At 29.9% G+C, this 22,465-nt stretch overlaps 3 protein-coding genes across 5 annotated transcripts in view; 1 reads left to right on the top strand and 2 right to left on the bottom strand.

The window, feature by feature from the left end:
- Positions 1–22,465, top strand: part of LOC105325111 (beta-1,4-N-acetylgalactosaminyltransferase bre-4) — a 174,175-nt gene that overhangs the window by 14,300 nt on the left and 137,410 nt on the right. The gene's annotated exons all lie outside the window — the stretch shown is intronic.
- Positions 1–22,465, bottom strand: part of LOC105329774 (uncharacterized) — a 189,481-nt gene that overhangs the window by 42,995 nt on the left and 124,021 nt on the right. The gene's annotated exons all lie outside the window — the stretch shown is intronic.
- LOC105337395 (deleted in malignant brain tumors 1 protein) lies at positions 1,726–20,640 on the bottom strand. Its single transcript, XM_066071369.1, has 14 exons — positions 20,478–20,640; positions 19,164–19,308; positions 18,759–18,934; positions 16,337–16,481; positions 15,931–16,106; positions 14,358–14,502; positions 13,952–14,127; positions 12,379–12,523; positions 11,944–12,119; positions 8,514–8,658; positions 6,563–6,741; positions 4,425–4,566; positions 2,614–4,224; positions 1,726–2,342 (listed from the first exon to the last, which is right to left on the bottom strand). The coding sequence occupies exons 1-13, from the start codon at positions 20,638–20,640 to the stop codon at positions 3,996–3,998; spliced, it is 2,142 nt and encodes a 713-aa protein (XP_065927441.1). The 3' UTR covers positions 1,726–2,342; positions 2,614–3,995.

Genomic DNA, 22,465 nt, shown 5'->3' with positions numbered 1-22,465 from the left:
AAGATTTAGACGATTAAAATCAATTCACAATCTTTTTTTGTATGTGGACTAAATCATTACAATTTAAATACTTGATATAATATAACTTAACACATGCATGGGTCGTTAAACGTTGAATTAGTCGTTTTGAAGAAGTCTGAAGATCATTAAAATACTTTTAAATTGTATTTTATTTTGTTTTAATTGATAAATAAACCTTTATTTTGTTTTAATTGATAGATAAACCCTTATTTTGTTTTGATTGATAGATAAACCTTTATTTTGTTTTAATTGAGAGATACTGTGGTTTCATTAATATTCAAGGGTATCAATTTTCGTGGATAAAGTGAAAATCACATGTTCAAAGATATGTAAATTCGTGGAAAATGATCCTTTCAATACAAATTGATAGTAGAAATTGCACATCAATGAACATTTAATTTTATGGATAAACTTAAAAACGAAATCCACGAAAATTGGTATGCAACGAATATTAATGAAACCACAGTAAACCTTTATTTTGTTTTAATTGATAGATAAACCTTTATTTTGTTTTGATTGATAGATACACCTTTATTTTGTTTTAATTGAGAAATAAACCTGTATTTTGTTTTGATTGATAGATAAACCTTTATTTTATTTTAATTGATAGATAATCCCTTATTTTGTTTTGATTGATAATTAAACCTTTATTTTGTTTTGATTGATAAATAAACCTTAATTTTGTTTTAATTGATAGATAGACATTTATTTTGTTTTAATTGATAGATAAACATTTATTATGTTTGAATTGATAGATAAACATTTATTATGTTTTAATTGATGAATAAACCTTTATTTTATTTTGATTGATAGATAAACCTTTTTTTTTAATTGATAGATAAACATTTATTTCGTTTTGATTGATAGATAAACCTTTATTTTGTTTTAATTGATAGATAAACCTTTATTTTGTTTGAATTGATAGATAAACATTTATTATGTTTTAATTGATGAATAAACCTTTATTTTATTTTGATTGATAGATAAACCTTTTTTTTTAATTGATAGATAAACATTTATTTCGTTTTGATTGATAGATAAACCTTTATTTTGTTTTAATTGATAGATAAACCTTATTTTGTTTCAATTGATAGATAAACATTTATTTTGTTTTAATTGAAAGATAAACCTTTATTTTGTTTAGATTGATAGATAAACCTTTATTTTGTTTGAATTGATAGATAAACCTTTATTTTATTTGAATTGATAGATAAATAAACCTTTATTTTGTTTTGATTGATAAATAAACCTTTATTTTGTCTTGATTGATAGATAAACCTTTATTTTGTTTTAATTGATAGATAAACCTTTATTTTGTTTTAATTGATAGATAAACCTTTATTTTGTTTTAATTGATAGATAAACCTTTATTTTGTTTTGATTGATAAATACACCTTTATTTTGTCTTGATTGATAAATAAACCATTATTTTGTTTTAATTGATAGATAAACCTTTATTTTGTTTTGATTGATAAATAAACCTTTATTTTGTCTTAATTGATAAATAAACCTTTATTTTGTTTTAATTGATAGATAAACCTTTATTTTGTTTTAATTGATAGATAAACCCTTATTTTGTTTTAATTGATAAATAAACCTTTATTTTGTTTTAATTGATAGATAAACCTTTATTCTGTTTTAATTGATAGATAAACCTTTATTTTGGAGAATCTTGAAAACTCTTCAACAAAGACGTGTGCAAAGCAGAGGAACAAATGATATTGTATTATCTGTACTTTTATGAATTTAAAAGATTAAATACGATATAGAAGAATTGCATGTATTCATCTAATAAATGGAAATACAATTTTTATCACAATGCACAATATTTAACAAAAAAGATGAGTTACAAACGCTATGCACAACACATTTTTCGGACTTTTATACATGGACAACACAAAACCAGTTACATAAAAGACGGTGTGGCATAAAAAAAGTAAAAAATAAAAAAAATCATTTATATTTTAAAACAAGACTTATTAAAGGTTAACGTTAATTTTCCTAGATAATGTTTCTCAGATCCTCATGCATAAAATGCTTTGAAAAGGTAGGATATAAAATTTAAGATTTAGAAACTCTATCGTATACAAGAAACACACATCATATAGTCCTAATGAAGGTGAGCAATTATATGCAATAAAACATGATAATTAACCTCTTACGTGTGTTGAATAATTTCAGGTATAAAAAACATTGAAGCCCTTTACGTGGTTGTAACGAATAATTATAAAGGTAGTTCATGTTTACACAATTTTTCTGTATTCACTAATATTCTCTTCTTATGTGTCCTTAGTTTTCGATGAAGTTGGAAATTTTCATCCCTGAAAAAAATATATATATATAAAATGATAATTATAGTTGGCTATGAGTTATTAGTATCCCTATATTGCTTTTTTTGTATTTTTCATTTCTGCGAAAACTCAACAAATTTTAAAAACCTCCTGTACGTACATGTATCTATTTCAGCGTCAAAATACCACACATGATTGAAAAAAAAAGAATTACCAAATCAATTTATAACATATATAATAGGCATTGTTTATCTTTTTTACTTCATTATTAAACTATTTTATAATGTAAAATTCGACTTACTTTGTAGGAATATTCATTTACATTCGTATATATTCCGATCTTTAAGATCCATTCATCCCAAAGGTAATACAATCTGTTTGTCTTTCCTACAATACATTTCCCGAAATTCATATACTATTTCTGTAGACATTTCTGTTGTGTTATTTTCATTTTAAATAACAACTAAAATATATGTAGTTTTTTTTGCATGGGTTTCATTATTGTCATTTCTGAAATTGAAATTTTTCATTCTTATAAAAGAGATTTTGTTCTTTAAATGTTTCAAAAATTATCTCGTTTATCATATTAAAAAGATGGAGTCAAAACACAAATCGTGTCAAAATAAAGATACAAGAAAAAATTATCTGACCTTCCGGTCTACAAGTGTAGTTAAAGCATACATACATTTTGAAGAAGTAACACCGATATGCATCATGGAAAAAAAGAAATGGAAATTTCCAGCGTTATAAGTTGTTTTGAAAAATAACGATTGAACATAATTTTTATTCGGGTGTTGTATTCAGTATGCCTTGTTTGGTTGTTAGCATTTTCAAACTATATATACTTACAGTTTGTATCACCAATAACACGAATGACCAGAGCAAGCACTTGCTCTGCAAAACTATTTTTTTTAAATAACTGTATGCAATACTATCGACCAGGGCTTCCAAGTTGTTGTTCCACATTAAACATTGTTGTCTAGCACGCGTGTGAAGATAGGTCGTTCATCAAACGGAATAGCTCTACTATTATTGATTACTCAATACCACTGGCAGAGACTAGATGTCTCCCACGGATTACAATGTACATATTGTAAATTCAAAGTTTTAATTGATTTTTTTAAATGCACATGTATTCATTTTTTAAAATTGTGTTTACTAATTAACTTACCTGCAGGAAATCCCGGTACATATATTGGAAGGTTTTCCATAAATTATATGTAAAAATCATTTTAAATCGACAACCCGTGTCAATAATGATGTATTGTTTTACCTATAAGGTTTATGAGAAGCAACAATGGACAAATAAAGAACAATTAACATGAAACAGCCAATATTGAAACATAATTAATTCTTAAAACAGTTTGTTGTTTTGAAATATAGAATATATTCAAAATATAAATTTTGTTTTATTTTTAAAAAGCCTTTAAAAAAAATTAATTTGATGGATATGATTCCTGGAGTTTAATTTATTAGTATTACTCGTTAAGGCAAACTTATCTTGACATGTTATACACTTCCACGTATATGCAACAATTTTGTCTGCGAAAATATTTACTATTTAGAAAATTGAGTGTATTAAAAACCTCAATCTATACAGAAACCTATGTAATTGTTTCTAAATAAATTCAAATGCTATAGTACTATCCCTTTTTAGTTGAAGTAGTGTTGCATAGTTATACATCAATATAATGTATTGTGAATTAGAAAAAAAATGTGAAAACTTATCCCACCTCTGGAGGGTAAGCAGTTGATGGAGGCATCCTCTGTGTGGTCACAGTTGTTTGTTCCCCAAGTATCATGCTGACAGTCCTGAATTCTGGCCTCGGTACCTTCACATTTAACATTGTCCAACCAAATACGACCTGATCCCTGTCCATACACCGCACCTCCGTACAGCTCTGATGTTGTCCTGTATGTTGTTTTATAAACACGATAACTTTATATATTTTTAAATGCTTTTTATTTATTGTAATATGATATTGTTATTGTACTTTTTCAGTTCAATCTTGTAACAAATGTTATTTGACAAATATTGTTAATGAATGAATTCTTAACAAATAATGTAGATTTAGTTTGCTCAAATCAATATTTTATATCAGTTAATCTTACCAGGGCAAACCTAATGTTCGACAAACTACTGCAGACACTTTTTTATTTATTTCGTCATCACACACTGTTCCCCATGTTCTGTTGTAGTACACTTCTAATCGACCTTCATATTTAGTCGATCCTCCCACCAGTCGTACAGTATCTGCATATATGTTCAAATGTTCAGATAGTTTCATTATTGATATAAGCGCGAAACTACTGTATCGTACATATTTATTATCTAACCCAATGGATGGAAATTATAAAGAATTTATCAAATGTCAATTTTGTTAGGAAATTATGTGAACGCACTGCTCAAAAATTCTACAAATATGATAATATTTTTTACAGTATGTTCAGTGATATTAAAATAAAATAGTTTATCAAATGGTAAAGTCAAAACAGATTGTTGCATATGTTTGCATACTTTTGGAAAACTATTATTCTTAGAACTAAAAGCAGTGTTACATTATTTAAAAATCTTGTAAGTTGTTAAGTTTAGCAAGATTTTTACATATGTATAATTGCATTGTATTGTTCTTTACTATAAGCCATACGATTTATAGGTTTAATGTACATACATTGTAAAGTTGTACAAAAATATGTAGAACAATATGTAGATGTTAAACATAACAGGATAATATAGCAGGTCTTAAAAAGAAAACATTATATTTCCTATTTCAATTTTGTGCATTTGTAAAGGTGTTTTAATTAAATACATACATTTTAATTCTTTGATATACTTTGTTGACGAAAATTGAAACAAGCTTGAAAGCAGAAAGACAGTGAAAGGGAAAGGAGTTTGAATAAGTCATCAGTGTGCAACACAATTTTGACACACAAAAACAACTAAATAAATATTCAAAAACCTTTTACATTTGTTTGAAATATGCATTTTTACAACAACAAAAAACAGCATCGAAGTTGCCTTTAAAAACCTGCTTTTGAGGCACCTTGTAACAAATAGTTTAATTGTCTAAGTGTTTTATTGTAGTATTATCTACGAATTATTTTTCTACATCAGTTTTTATTTATTTCATATTGACTCTATGATAGACCTATGCGAAATAATACCCTTTTATGCTACAAATGTATTCCTATGTGTTTAGATTTTTCATTTGCACGCTTCATTTAATTTTCATTGCCACGCTACTTTTCATTTCTCTAATTCTCTTTATGGCTGCATGAATATTATATGTACATGTGTCGATATAAGATGACTGACACTGTTACGATATAGTATTTGGATTTTGGTTGGAGAAAAGGGATAAATAGAAGTGTAAACATCAAATCAAACATGCTTTTAAAAGACAGCCACATGTATCCTATAAACGACACTATTTGTCATGCATGCAATATTACATATACTTCTCAAATGAAGGTGCTTTACATCATGATACTCAATTATATTTAATAAGAAAACACGAGAAAAATTATCAGAAATAATACACAATATATTCTCTTTTGGCTAGATAACACTTTTCCAAAACCAATGAAAAAATATTATTTCATAATATTACTGTAATACATTTTTTATAACATTAAGAACATGGACAACTAGGACATATTATACATTTATTGCATGATTGTGAGGGAAATATGAAGATGTATTCCCCATGAAAAATCATATTTCCCGAGGGCAACGCCCAAGGGAAATATGATTTTTCTGGAGTAATAAATCTTCGTGTTTCCCGAACGTTCATGCAGTAAATTGTTTATTATACCGAACGACAGGTGATAATTTAGAATTCATCATTTTCTAATTGAATGGCGTAATTTGTATCAATGATCATCTCATGTATGAATCTAGAGATGGTATGTGGGTAGGTTCATCCAAGCATGGATGTTGGGTTTTCTTTTGTATAAATGTAAAACGCGTTGCCAATAGATTTCAATTGCTTTATTAAAACATGGAGAAACCGTTAAACACAAAATATAAATTGTATTGTAATATTCAACTTTTTTCATGTTTTTCATAGTAGAATCAATTATATCGTTGTCTTAAATTGTTAACATTATTGATTCAATATACTTGATAATATAACAGCTATAATAAGGTCTTATTTTCGGTTCGCCAAATCATATAAAAGATTTACTTACACAAAAATAATCATTAAATGTATTTATTATTAGAAACATTTAAAGCAAGCATATCTCACCATATCCCGGCAAACAGTTTACATATGCATTGGAAAAGTAGCCGTAGCTACTGTATGATTTCCATCCACGATGTGAACACTTATCAATGTTTGTCTCATTACCAACACAGTTAATATTGTTTAGCCCAACACGACCGGGTTCATAAACAGCATATCTGCGATAGGCTTCTGATGTATACCTTTATGTTTAAAGTTAAAAGAGAGGTATTATATACAATTAAGTTCACCATTTTTTCATAGCTGAAATCGATATACCTGATTGTAATGTCAATTTATAAATATTAAATTATCTATAAGGAATCTTTCCACCCCCCGTTTTATTTTCGGTCATATCGCTCTTTTTTGTCAGTTAACGGATAGAGACGTGGCAATGCCAATGTCTCACAGTATCTCTCTTTTACCACAACATTGCTGGGGCCAATCCCGCCAAACCACAAGTAAAAGCAAAAATATCCCGGGGCGAAAATAAACCCTTTATCCAGTATAAAGAAGTAGCAAAGCATGAACACCTAAACCGATAAATCTTGCATTGATAGTAACACTTAAAGATTACATGAGTCACGTTGATCATCAGTCTTTTTGGCGTATTACACACGCATAAGGAGCTTGGATTTATCTTACGATCTTTAGAAATCGTGCATCGCTCTTGCGAGTACAAAAACGCTGTTAAATGTTCGTACTAATGTTCTTGTGTTTCATTGCAATAATAAAAGCCCCTTTCACAATTGGCGCACGAGCACTTTACAACACTTTGCGACCGGAATTTTTTAGATTCGCACGAGCTCTCTCACACGTTGCACTAGCTCTTGCATACGTTGCACGATCTCTCGCATTCGTTGCATGCGTTTTAGTGCTCGTATCAAGTTTTCTTAAGCCCCTTTCACAATTGGCGCACGCGACTGAATATTCATGCGACCGAAAAAATAGATATGAATCGAAAACTGTTGCCGAAATATTCGCATTTGAAAAAGTATTCGTACGAAATTCGCACGATCTGAGCGAGCGTTGTGCGATGTAAACGCATCAAAATCTTGCGATATATCTTGCGTCTATATGCGACTGTTGTACAATGAAAGCGACTGTTGAAAGATAATGCAATAGGATCGCGCGAGAGACCAGGTGATTGGACGATTGAACGCGCGCCAATGCGATTGGACTTGCGATCATGCGTTCCATGGCACAAATGCTCGTGCAAGTCAGAGGGAGTAAATATACCGCCAATCTCCGACGCTCTTCAGTAGACATAGTTGAAAGCGAGAGAACATGCCGCCCAAAAAGAAACAGAGATGCAGCAGCATTTATTATTATACCTCAATATGATTATTCTATTATATTTAATTGGTCTAGAAAGTCACGTGGCAGGGCGATTTCATAGGAATGAAAAAGCCAATATGAGCATATGATGTAGACAAGTATGATTAAATAAAAAATATTTAATCAATATGATTCTCTATCTATCGCAATACCAACTTATTGATTCGAAATTATGAAAGAAAAGTAAGACAGTACATAGGAAATCAAACAATCAAAGAATTTTTTGAAATCAACGTATTTTGTATAATCATATGTTTACGTTGCACAACGCCCGCTTAGATCGTGCGAATTTCGTACGAATACGTTTTTCAAATGCCATTATTTTGGCAACATTGTACGATTCATATCTAATTATTTCGGTCGCACAAATATCAGTTTCTTGTGTTTGTGCGCCAATTGTGAAAGGGGCTTAAGATAGCATTCGGTGGCGTCCAAATAGTGTGCATTCCACTATTTTGAGGAGACTTGATGTCACCACAAAAATGCATGCAACGAATGCTAGAGCCCGAGGAACGTGTGTGATAGCTTGTGCGAGGCCAAACAATTCCGATCGGAAAGTATTGTAAAGAGCTCGTGCGCTAATTGTGAAATCGGCTTTAATTATCATAAAGAAAATTCTAAATATAATCATACTCACCAAGGTAATCCTAAAGATCGGCATACCACTGAGGCGAATTTCCTATTGATCCCATAACTAGACAGTTTTCTCCATTTTCCGAATTTGTATACTTCTACCCAACCTTCGTATTTAGTCGCTCCTCCAACAAGTTGGACAACAGTATCTTATAAATTAACATCTTAGTGTCAATAAAAATTGGCTTTCATTTGTAACATAAATGGTCAAATGTAGGATTAAGTAAAGTTATAGTTATAGCTTGTGCATAACCAAAAACTACTTAACTCTAGGAGATAAAGATATAATTCCGTCATTTGTTAAAATATCATTTTTGTCCGTAAAGTACTTGATGGGTTGTCGTTTATTTGAACTGTACTGCTCAGTGTATTTGTGGATGAATGTTACCACGTTCACTAAGCGTTTATATGCATGCCATTTTCACGTCAGTTTACTCTGTGCTAGGACAGTATTATGATAGTTACCTTTAAAGTGTCAACCATTGTTAGCATCTTTTTGCCGTTCGGACAGTGTATGCACATTATTAAGTGACGAGAAAACACTTTGTTAATTACCATTTGTATAAATGGGCATTAAAGTATTTTTATAGTATGCTTATGTAAACGTTAATATTCTAGGTTTTAGGTTTTGTGCTTTCCACTTATGCGAGGAGCAATGTCGTGCGCCAGCGCTGGCCAAGGACTAACGAGGTTCCGAATACCTACCACTTTAGAATGGACGAGGGTCCGATATTAACAGTTAATTACCGGAAAGTGGTTACGCATCGACGTCGTTTGATGCAGTGATGTGGTCGCATGGATAAGTAGATGCCTGGTGATGGGGTGACACATTGGAGACGTGAAGGAAAATGGTCCCCAACTCATTAACATTGTGTGTTTGACCAAAGTGTAATAATACATAAAAACAAAAAACAAAATCTTGTTGGTTTTCTTTGATCAGAAATCGGTTATAGTGACACGTTTTAATTGATTTTAACGGCGTGAATTTAATACTCAATGTATAAGAGCAAACTAATCATAAGACCATTACGGCATGGCGTAAAGCTGGACTAATCTATTACCTATTTCAAAAGAAGCCAGAATTGTTTAACTATCCATATACATTTGAGCTCTAACAGGTATGAATTGTAGCCTCTAATAAAAAAAAAAAACGTTTACCTGCACTTGCCTTTATATAATAACTGCAGTTGTGTTCAGTTAAAACAGGCATAATGAAATTGCATAATTTTCAATTTTGCTTTTTTGCGTTCATATTTATAATGATTTATACAAATATAACTGTCAGGGATGAAAAAGTCAAAAATTCAAGGACCATGTGTCTAGTAAAAATAGCGTGTGTATTGTTAACAGAATACACTCATATCCTTTAAACCATAGTCGTTTATGAGGGTCAATAAAAAAATACGAAGACTTTTGCCACAGCTATGTTATTTAACGTCATAAAATTGAAAAAAAATAGTAGACGTGATTTAGCAATTGTTATAAACAATTTGAAATAAAATAGTTCCCATTTTTCTTTATTTCTAAGAGATATTGAGAATCTAATCCTGCAAAATTGAGGTCACCGCGCACGGTCAAACTTGTGTTCTGTCAACTATAAACTATAATACTTGTTGAAAGTAATATCTCAATAAATTGGTCTTAAAATCAAAAATATTGAAACCTAAAATGAAGAATTGTCGTGATATTCTATGTACCATATAATGACGGGATTTATAGATTTGTTTAACAGATATCAGTAACTAAAGACATATAGTCGTACTTAACATTGACTTAAACCGTTGACCTTGCCAGACGACACGGTGCAACGAAACGTATAAACAGTAAAGACTTAATTTGTAAAAAAAAAACAAAAAAAAACCGATAAAAACTGTGAAAATGCTCAACACATTTGTGGAGGTTGTGGTAACTGTGTATTTTGAACATCAAACAGACCGAGAGTAGAATATCTGTAAATATGTTGTCAAAAGAACAATAAAACGTCCTCAGACATTTAGGGATTTTCTTATACTGTAAACGAAGAGACATGCCGTAAAAAATAAGAGAACTTCGAGGAAGAAACAAATTAGACGTCAAGTGATATAGCGCCGATTTGAATTGTATAATGAAGAGCACAAAAAACTAAGAGTGATATAAAGATTGGATATTTTTATTAACTGTGCAAGCGTCCTCTTGACGTTATGTTTTCAACGTTACCGTGCGCCGTTGGGACAAAACGTTGAATTTAAAATCGGGTAACAAAAATATCTTAATTCATTAAATGGAATGAAACTTTGAATATCAATAAAGTGTGTGTTGTTGCATAACTTAATCTGTTAGATATGACTTTTATGAAAATAAATGATAATCAACCCAGTTGTCTTCGTATTATTTGTAATGATAGATCTTCGTATTTGAAAGTTGTTTTTATTGTTAAAAAAGAAAAAAAAAGAAATCGTATTTTTTTTTAAAAGGAGACTTCGTCGGTGGGGTCATCATATAACATAACTTTTATTTGCACTGTAACTTTTAGTGCGTCCACGTTTTATCAGATTTATACATTGTCTGTAGATGGCTTTAATTTAATTTTGTGAGTGTAACTAGTAGCTAATGCAGTGATATGATGTCAAGTAGCATAAACAGAAGAAGAAAATTTTACAATGTTAAAAGGGGTCACTAAGATCATAGTATCATATGTGTTCTGTTTTTTGAATGATTAAATGTTTATAGTACTTACAGTCATAACGTTGCTAACTAAGGATTTTACATATGACCTGTGTTGTTAACATCATGTGTTTTCGTTTCAAAAGTATTATATTGTAATTTGTTTATATCCGGTAGTGACATGCTTCATAAGAAAGATCATAGATCATCAATCATTAGAAAACATTTTTTGGTTAGCAACTGCATTGCAACGATGCGTAATTTGAAAATTGGCATTATACAATTTTTTTACATCAATAAAATACTTTGATATGATGCATAATTTAAAAATAAAACGAATGACGGGTTATTTATTAAAAAACTTAAGGTATTTAATTTACATGTGTATTGTGAGTAACACTATACACATCATGTTATACAAATCATAAATTTTTTGATAAGATATTACACATATCTTTCTAATAGCAATAACAGAATATCAAACCGCGTTTGATTCAAATCAATTGTTTACAGTTGTTTGAATAAAACTATCTTTAATGGCTAACATATACCTAGAAATAAAACAACGTGTTCTTAATTGTGGAATACCTTAACTTACACTTTTATATGAATATACATCAAAAACAATAAAGTAATGTTAAAAATTTCTTTTGATTTGATTATCTATATGTAAAGACATACTAAAAATGTTCAATATGTCCAAAGAATGAATTTTTTGGGTGTCAGTGTCCAAGGCATATTAGAAATATGTTCTATTTCAAAACATGAATTAAGTACAAACTTAATCTCACCATTAGGACTGCAGTTGATTGACACATCCTCCCGGTGATCGCAGTTACTGGTTCCCCACTCTCGGTGCTGACATTGATCTATACTTATCTCAGATCCCTCACAGTTAACATCGTTCAGCCATATAGGACCTGATCCTGGACCATAAACAGCATTTCCATACACTTCTGATGTATTCCTAATTGTTTGATATTCATAACAATATAATTACTGTTTAAGTTCTTAGAGTTAATTTCTATTTGGGGAAAAAAAAGGGTTTTAAAATTGATGATTGAAACGAGATTTTTTTTTTTTTTTTTTTTAAATGTTTGCCTAGTTGGGATACATGTACCATGTGAAATGATTAAAAAGAAAGGAAACAATTCCAAAAATTGTTTTTAAATTTTGAATCATAAAATAGATGTTTCCAATATTAAATTTCTATCCGATAACATTACCAAGGAAACCCTAATGATCGACACACAACAGCAGCCAGTTTATCATTGGGTGAATAATCACACACTGTTCCCCATTTTCCAAACTTGTACACTTCTAAACGACCTTCAGATGCAGTATCACCACCCACAAGTCGAATTAAAGTGTCTAAAAATAAAATAACTAGATTTACTTCAAAATTATGGTGACTGACTATTCTTATGGATACTAAAAGTGGTCTGAGAAGATGTGCATTTAAAAAACAATGCAATGCATTTAAAATCAATTAATAATTCTCAAGAATAACCCATAATGCAGTGCATTTGCTTTAATCTAACACGTTTTTGATTATAATTGTAATCTTTCAGTATTTTGAATAACCTCGAAATAAAACAAAATAAATTTATAACATGTTGAAAAGTTACAATATGACATTAATATCAAAACAGTTTATATTTGTACACATGTATAATTTACATTTATTGTATATTCCCTATTATGTTTGCATTGGAGATCTGTGACGTTCAATTTCCTGTGAGTACACTAAGCCTTTTTATGAGCCATATGCGGAAATATAGGTGTCGTCACGTGTTTTTAGTTTATATATTTGTGTAAGATTAAATGACACGTTTCAACTTTCATATTTAATTTGATATGAATTAATGAAAAAAAGAATTAAATCATATTTACTCGATTATATTTCTTTCCACAAATTTTAAGCACTATACTTTTAGTCACGAAAGCGAACTAAAACACAAGTTAACGCTGCTGTTCCATGTATGCTTCATATTCCTGACTAAGAGCGTGAAAAAGGCTTAAAACTGACGATACACAAACACTTCATACAAATTTACATCAATATGAATATGAATATAAGCATTGAATGCTTATTTTTGGATGTCGTCATTCCTATTACACACCAAGCGGTGCACACAAATTAACATAACGCGCCATTGCCTGGTTTTCAATTTGTCTGCGCCGTCGTGGTGTGTTATAGGACTGAAGACATCCAAACAAAAGCATTTAATGTTAAAATGAACGCGTATAATTTACTTTTCATATTGGCATCATATAACTCTGTGTGCGTGACTACTCAGGTTGAATGCTTTGGTTTAGAATCTTATTTTAAACAAAATGAGTTGTCGTCAATTTTATTGACGTCATAGAAAATAACAATATTCAATAGTAAGACGATTTTCGGTTTTGATAACTTTAATGAATTTATGATTTCAGTACGTTCGGATATGTGATATAAATAAATAATAACAATTCTCTGACATCTAAAAATATCTTTTTAAGTGCAAAAACAAAATTACAAATACGTGTTTTTCTAACCATGTGGTTTTGATTTATGCTACAGTTTAAAAACAATTATTATCATATATCATAAAACACTAACGTTATTTTCATAGAACCTTTCAAGTTTGTTTTGTATATTCAAAAACATACCAACAAATATTATATTTTGTATATTCAAAAACATACCAACAAATATTACTCAATATGTCTATAAGTATGACATTTCAAAACTTAACTGTCTTAAGCACGTAAAGTTTGGAGTTTATTTCATGACTAGAAATAAAAAATCTTTCTCACCATTAGGATTGCAGGTAATGGACACATCCTCCGTGTGATAACAGTTATGTGTTCCCCACTCTCGGTGCTGACATTCATCTATACTTATCTCAGATCCCTCACAGCTAACATCGTCCAGCCATATTGGACCTGATCCTGAACCATAAACAGCATTTCCATACACTTCTGATGTATTCCTGAATGTTTGATCCATAACAATATCAGTACTGTTTAAGTTCCTCAACTTAATTTCCATTTGGAAAAAAGGTAATTAATTTGATTATTGAAAATCAGATCTTTTTTTTTTGCCTAGATGTGATAGGTTGTGAAATGATTAAAATGAAAACCAAAAAAATCCACACTATTTATTTATTTGAATCATAAAATAGCTGTTTTCCAATCTTAAATTTCTATCCGATAACATTACCAAGGAAACCCTAATGATCGACACACAACAGCAGCCAGTTTATCATTGGGTGAATAATCACACACTGTTCCCCATTTTCCAAACTTGTACACTTCTAAACGACCTTCAGATGCAGTATCACCACCCACAAGTCGAATTAAAGTGTCTAAAAATAAAATAACTAGATTTACTTCAAAATTATGGTGACTGACTATTCTTATGGATACTAAAAGTGGTCTGAGAAGATGTGCATTTAAAAAACAATGCAATGCATTTAAAATCAATTAATAATTCTCAAGAATAACCCATAATGCAGTGCATTTGCTTTAATCTAACACGTTTTTGATTATAATTGTAATCTTTCAGTATTTTGAATAACCTCGAAATAAAACAAAATAAATTTATAACATGTTGAAAAGTTACAATATGACATTAATATCAAAACAGTTTATATTTGTACACATGTATAATTTACATTTATTGTATATTCCCTATTATGTTTGCATTGGAGATCTGTGACGTTCAATTTCCTGTGAGTACACTAAGCCTTTTTATGAGCCATATGCAGAAATATAGGTGTCGTCACGTGTTTTTAGTTTATATATTTGTGTAAGATTAAATGACACGTTTCAACTTTCATATTTAATTTGATATGAATTAATGAAAAAAAGAATTAAATCATATTTACTCGATTATATTTCTTTCCACAAATTTTAAGCACTATACTTTTAGTCACGAAAGCGAACTAAAACACAAGTTAACGCTGCTGTTCCATGTATGCTTCATATTCCTGACTAAGAGCGTGAAAAAGGCTTAAAACTGACGATACACAAACACTTCATACAAATTTACATCAATATGAATATGAATATAAGCATTGAATGCTTATTTTTGGATGTCGTCATTCCTATTACACACCAAGCGGTGCACACAAATTAACATAACGCGCCATTGCCTGGTTTTCAATTTGTCTGCGCCGTCGTGGTGTGTTATAGGACTGAAGACATCCAAACAAAAGCATTTAATGTTAAAATGAACGCGTATAATTTACTTTTCATATTGGCATCATATAACTCTGTGTGCGTGACTACTCAGGTTGAATGCTTTGGTTTAGAATCTTATTTTAAACAAAATGAGTTGTCGTCAATTTTATTGACGTCATAGAAAATAACAATATTCAATAGTAAGACGATTTTCGGTTTTGATAACTTTAATGAATTTATGATTTCAGTACGTTCGGATATGTGATATAAATAAATAATAACAATTCTCTGACATCTAAAAATATCTTTTTAAGTGCAAAAACAAAATTACAAATACGTGTTATTCGAACCATGTGGTTTTGATTTATGCTACAGTTTAAAAACAATTATTATCATATATCATAAAACACTAACGTTATTTTTATAGATCCTTTCAAGTTTATTTTGTATATTCAAAAACATACCAACAAATATTATATTTTGTATATTCAAAAACATACCAACAAATATTACTCAATATGTCTATAAGTATGACATTTCAAAACTTAACTGTCTTAAGCACGTAAAGTTTGGAGTTTATTTCATGACTAGAAATAAAAAATCTTTCTCACCATTAGGATTGCAGGTAATGGACACATCCTCCGTGTGATAACAGTTATGTGTTCCCCACTCTCGGTGCTGACATTCATCTATACTTGTCTCAGATCCCTCACAGCTAACATCGTCCAGCCATATTGGACCTGATCCTGGACCATAAACAGCATTTCCATACACTTCTGATGTATTCCTGAATGTTTGATCCATAACAATATCAGTACTGTTTAAGTTCCTCAACTTAATTTCCATTTGGAAAAAAGGTAATTAATTTGATTATTGAAAATCAGATCTTTTTTTTTTGCCTAGATGTGATAGGTTGTGAAATGATTAAAATGAAAACCAAAAAAATCCACACTATTTATTTATTTGAATCATAAAATAGCTGTTTTCCAATCTTAAATTTCTATCCGATAACATTACCAAGGAAACCCTAATGATCGACACACAACAGCAGCCAGTTTATCATTGGGTGAATAATCACACACTGTTCCCCACTTTCCAAACTTGTACACTTCTAAACGACCTTCAGATGCAGTATCACCACCCACAAGTCGAATTAAAGTGTCTAAAAATAAAATAACTAGATTTACTTCAAAATTATGGTGACTGACTATTCTTATGGATACTAAAAGTGGTCTGAGAAGATGTGCATTTAAAAAACAATGCAATGCATTTAAAATCAATTAATAATTCTCAAGAATAACCCATAATGCAGTGCATTTGCTTTAATCTAACACGTTTTTGATTATAATTGTAATCTTTCAGTATTTTGAATAACCTCGAAATAAAACAAAATAAATTTATAACATGTTGAAAAGTTACAATATGACATTAATATCAAAACAGTTTATATTTGTACACATGTATAATTTACATTTATTGTATATTTCCTATTATGTTTGCATTGGAGATCTGTGACGTTCAATTTCCTGTGAGTACACTAAGCCTTTTTATGAGCCATATGCAGAAATATAGGTGTCGTCACGTGTTTTTAGTTTATATATTTGTGTAAGATTAAATGACACGTTTCAACTTTCATATTTAATTTGATATGAATTAATGAAAAAAAGAATTAAATCATATTTACTCGATTATATTTCTTTCCACAAATTTTAAGCACTATACTTTTAGTCACGAAAGCGAACTAAAACACAAGTTAACGCTGCTGTTCCATGTATGCTTCATATTCCTGACTAAGAGCGTGAAAAAGGCTTAAAACTGACGATGCAGAAACACTTCATACAAATTAACATCAATATGAATATTAGCATTGAATGCTTATTTGTGGATGTCGTCATTCCAATAACACACCAAAGCGGTGCAGACAAATTAACATAACGTGCCAATGCACGGTTTTCAATTTGTCTGCACCGCCGTGGTGTGTTATAGGACCGACCACATCCCAAAAAAAGCATTGAATGTTAAAATGAACGCATATAATTTACTTTCTATATTGGCATAATATAACTCTGTGTGCGTGACTTCTCAGGTTGAATGCTTTGGTTTAGAATCTTATTTTAAACAAAATGATTTGTCGTCGATTTTTACTGACGTCATAGAAAAAATTAAACAATATTCAATAGTAAGACGATTTCGGTTTTGATAATTTTAATAAATTTATGATTTCAGTACGTTCGGATATGTGATATAAATAAATAATAACAATTCTCTGACATCTTAAAATATCTTTTTAAGTGCAAAAACAAAATTACAAATAGCGTTTTATTCAAACCATATGATATTGATTTATACTGCATTTTAAAAACAAGTATTATCATACTTTAGACGTAATTTTGTCCGCGTGGTATTAATTTACACTATGATATACCTGTCAGATCGATGCGTATCTGTAAATATTGTAATTTAGGTGAAGTCGAGGATGAATTCCATTTCATACTTATCTGTCCATTTTATAAAAGTCTACGGGTATTGTATTTAAAAAAATATTACTGGTCTCGTCCTTCAATGTTTAAGTTAGTTCAACTCCTTGCCATTCATAATCGCAAACAATTGTGCCATCTCGCAATGTTTCTGCGTGAGGCAGGTAAAAAACGGGATGTCGGATAACTAGTACATCCAACTGATGTATTATTACTAAAACTATTATTATTAATATTACTATTATTATCATTATTATCATTATTATAATCATTTGATTTATTGATTTATAGGGTCTCTCCTCCTATGAATGTACATGTATGAATAATATTTTTTTAGAATATTGTTTATGGAATAGCGAACTGTTTGATTTTGATTGGATAGAGTGTAGCATTATATATTTATAATTATGTACATATGTTTCAACAGCTTATAATTCATTTGAATTTAGCCAATAAACAATACAAATACAATACCTCTGTGTGCGTGACTACTCAGGTTGAAAGCATTAGTTAAGAATCTTATTTTAAACAAAATGTGTTCCCGTCAATTTTATTGACGTCATAGAAAAAATTAAACAATATTCAATAGTAAGACGATTTCGGTTTTGATAATTTTAATAAATTTATGATTTCAGTACGTTCGGATATGTGATATAAATAAATAATAACAATTCTCTGACATCTAAAAATATCTTTTTAAGTGCAAAAACAAAATTACAAATACGTGTTTTTCGAGCCATGTGGTTTTGATTTATGCTACAGTTTAAAAACAAGTATTATCATATATCATAAAACACTAACGTTATTTTCATAGATCCTTTCAAGTTTATTTTGTATATTTAAAATCATACCAACAAATATTACTCAATATGTCCATAAGTATGACATTTCAAAACTTAACTGTCTTAAGCAGGTAAAGTTTGGAGTTTATTTCATGACTAGAAATAAAAAATCTTTCTCACCATTAGGATTGCAGGTAATGGACACATCCTTCGTGTGATAACAGTTAAGGGTTCCCCACTCTTGGTGCTGACATTCATCTATAATTGTCTCAGATCCCTCACAGTTAACACCGGACAGCCAAATAGGACCTGATCCTGGACCATAAACAGCATTTCCATACACTTCTGAAGTATTCCTGAATGTTTGATATCCATAACAATATAATTACTGTTTAAGTTCCTCAACTTAATTTCCATTTGGAAAAAAAGTATATAATTTTATTATTGAAAATCAGATTTACTTTTGCCTAGATGTGATAGGTTGTGAAATGATTAAAATGAAAACCAAAAAAATCCACATTATTTATTTATTTGAATCATAAAAAAGATGTTTTCCAATGTTAAATTTCTATCCAACAACATTACCAAGGAAACCCTAATGATCGACACACTACAGCAGCCAGTTTATCATTGGGTGAATAATCACACACTGTTCCCCATTTTCCAAACTTGTACACTTCTAAACGACCTTCAGATTCAGTATCACCACCCACAAGTCGAATTAAAGTGTCTAAAAATAAAATAACTAGATTTACTTCAAAATTATGGTGACTGACTATTCTTATGGATATTAAAAGTGGTCTGAGAAGATGTGCATTTAAAAAACAATGCAATGCATTTAAAATCAATAAATTATTCTCAAGAATAACCCATAATGCAGTGCATTTGCTTTAATCTTACAGGTGTATAGGTGTCATCAACCATTTTGAGTGTTCATATTTTTATAAGATTAAATGAAACGTTCCAACTTTCATAGTTGATTTTATATGCATTGTGAAAAAAAGTCATTAAATCATATTTACGCAATTATATTTCTTTCCAGAAATTTTTAGCACTATACTTTTAGTCACGAAAGCGAACTGAAAAACATGTAAACGCTGCCATTCCATGTATGTTTCATATTTCTGACTAAGAGCGTGAAAAAGGCTTAAAACTGACGATACACAAACACTTCATACAAATTAATATCAATATGAATATGAATATTAGCATTGAATGCTTATTTTTGCACGTCGTCATTCCTTTAACACACCAAGCTGTTCGGACAATTTTATCATACAGCGCTAACGATCGGTTTTCAATTTGTCTGTACCGCCGTGGTGTGTTATATGACCGACAATATCCAAACAAAAGCATTGAATGTTAAAATGAACGCATATAATTTACTTTCTATATTGGCATCATATACCTCTGTGTGCGTGACTACTCAGGTTAAATGCTATTGTTTACATTCTTATTTTAAATAAAATGCGGTGCCATCAATTTTTACTGACGTCATAGAAAAAATTAAACAATATTCAATAGTAAGACCATTTTCAGTTTAGATAATTTTAATAAGTTTATGATTTCAGTACGTTCGGATATGTGATATAAATAAAAAATAACAATTCTCTGACATCTAAAAATATCTTTTTAAGTCGAAAAACAAAATTATCAACACGTTTTACTCGAACCGTGTGGTTTTGATTTATACTGCATTTTAAAAACAATCATAATTATATATCATAAAGCTCTAACGTTATTTTCATAGATCCGTTCAAGTTTATTTTGTATATTGAAAAACATACCAACAAATTATTCAATATGTCCATAAGTATGACATCTGAAAACTTAACTGTCTTAAGCACGTAAAGTTTGGAGTTTATTGATGACAAGAAATAATAACACAATCTATCTTGCCATTAGGACTGCAGTTGATGAACACATCCTTCCTGTGATAACAGTTATGGGTTCCCCACTTTCGATGCTGACATTCATCTATGCTTATCTCAGATCCTTCACAGTTAACATCGTCAAGCCATATAGGACCTGATCCTGGACCATAAACAGCTTTTCCATACATTTCTGAAGTATTCCTGAATGTTTGATATCCATAACAATATCATTACTGTTTAAGTTCTTCAACTTGATTTCAATTTAGAAGAAAGGCATTCAAATTGATGATTGAAAATAAGTTGGGTTTTTTTTCCGCCTATTTGTGATACATTGTGAAATGATTAAAAGGAAAATAAAAAAAACATTATATTTTTTTGAATCATAAAATAGATATTTTCCAATGTTAAATTATCCAACAACATTACCAAGGAAACCCTAATGATCGACACACAACAGCAGCCAGTTTATCATTGGGTGAATAATCACACACTGTTCCCCATTTTCCAAATTTGTACACTTCTAAACGACCTTCAGATTCAGTATCGCCACCCACAAGTCGAATTAAAGTGTCTAAAATAAAAATTACTATATTTACTAAAACATTATTGTGACGGGCATTTCCTATAAATATTAAAGGTGATCTGAAGAGATGTGCATTTAAAAACAATGCAATGCATTTAAAATCAATAAATAATTCTCAAAAATAAACCCCAATGCAGTGCATTTGATTTAATCTTACACGTTTTTGATTCTAATTGTAAGCTTTCAATATTTCGAATAACATCGTAATAAAAAAAAAATATAACATGTTGAAAAGTAACCATATGACATAAATATCAAAACAAGTTATATTTGTACATATGTATAATTTACATTTATATTATATTCCCAATTATGTTTGCATTGGAAATCTGTGACGTTCAATTTCATGTAAATACACTAGGCCTTTTTATGAGCCATAAGCACAAATATAGATGTCATCACGTGTTATTTCTTTATATATTTGTGTAAGATTGAATGAAAAGTTCCAACTTTCATAGTTAATTTGATACGCATTAATGAAAAAAAAATCATTAAACCATATTTACTCGATTATACTTCTTTCCACAATTGTTTAGCTCTATACTTTTAGTCATAAAAGCCAACTAAAACACATGTTTAATCTGCTATTCCATGTATGCTTCATATTCCTGACTAAGAGCGTGAAAATGATTTTAACTGACGATACAGAAACACTTCATACAAATTAAAATCAATATGAATATTAATATTAGCATTGAATGCGGTTTTCAATTTGTCTGCATCGCCATGGTGTGTTATATGACCGACGATATCCAAAAAAAAAGCATTTAAAGTTAAAATGAACGCATATAGTTTACTTTCTATATTGGCATGATATACTTCTGTGTGCGTGACTACTCAGGTTGAATGCTTTGGTTTACATTCTTATTTTAAATAAAATGCGTTGCCGTCAATTTTTACTGACGTCATAGAAAAAATTAAACAACATTAAATAGTAGGACAATTTTCAGTTTAGATAATTTTAATAAGTTTATAAGTTAAGTATTTTCGGACATGTGATATAAATAAATAATAACAATTGTCTGACATCTTAAAATATCTTTCTAAGTGTAAAAACAAAATTCCAAATAGCGTTTAATTCAAACCATGTGGTTTTGATTTATACTGCATTTTAAAAACAAGTATTATCATATATCATAAAGCACTAACGTTATTTTCATAGATCCTTTCAAATTTATTATGTATATTTCAAAACATACCAAGAAATAGTACTCAATATGTCCATAAGTATGACATTTCAAAACATAAGTGCCTAAAGCACGTAAAATGTGTAGTTTATTTCAAGACAAGAAATAATAACACAATCTATCTCACCATTAGGACTGCAGTTAATGGACACATCCTTCCAGTGATTGCAGTTATGGGTTCCCCACTCTTGGTGCTGACATTCATCTATACTTGTCTCAGATCCCTCACAGTTAACATTGTCC

Source organism: Magallana gigas, chromosome 9, assembly GCF_963853765.1.
Source record: "Magallana gigas chromosome 9, xbMagGiga1.1, whole genome shotgun sequence".
Lineage (NCBI taxonomy): Eukaryota > Metazoa > Mollusca > Bivalvia > Ostreida > Ostreidae > Magallana > Magallana gigas.
This window is presented reverse-complemented; position numbering and strand designations above follow the sequence as displayed.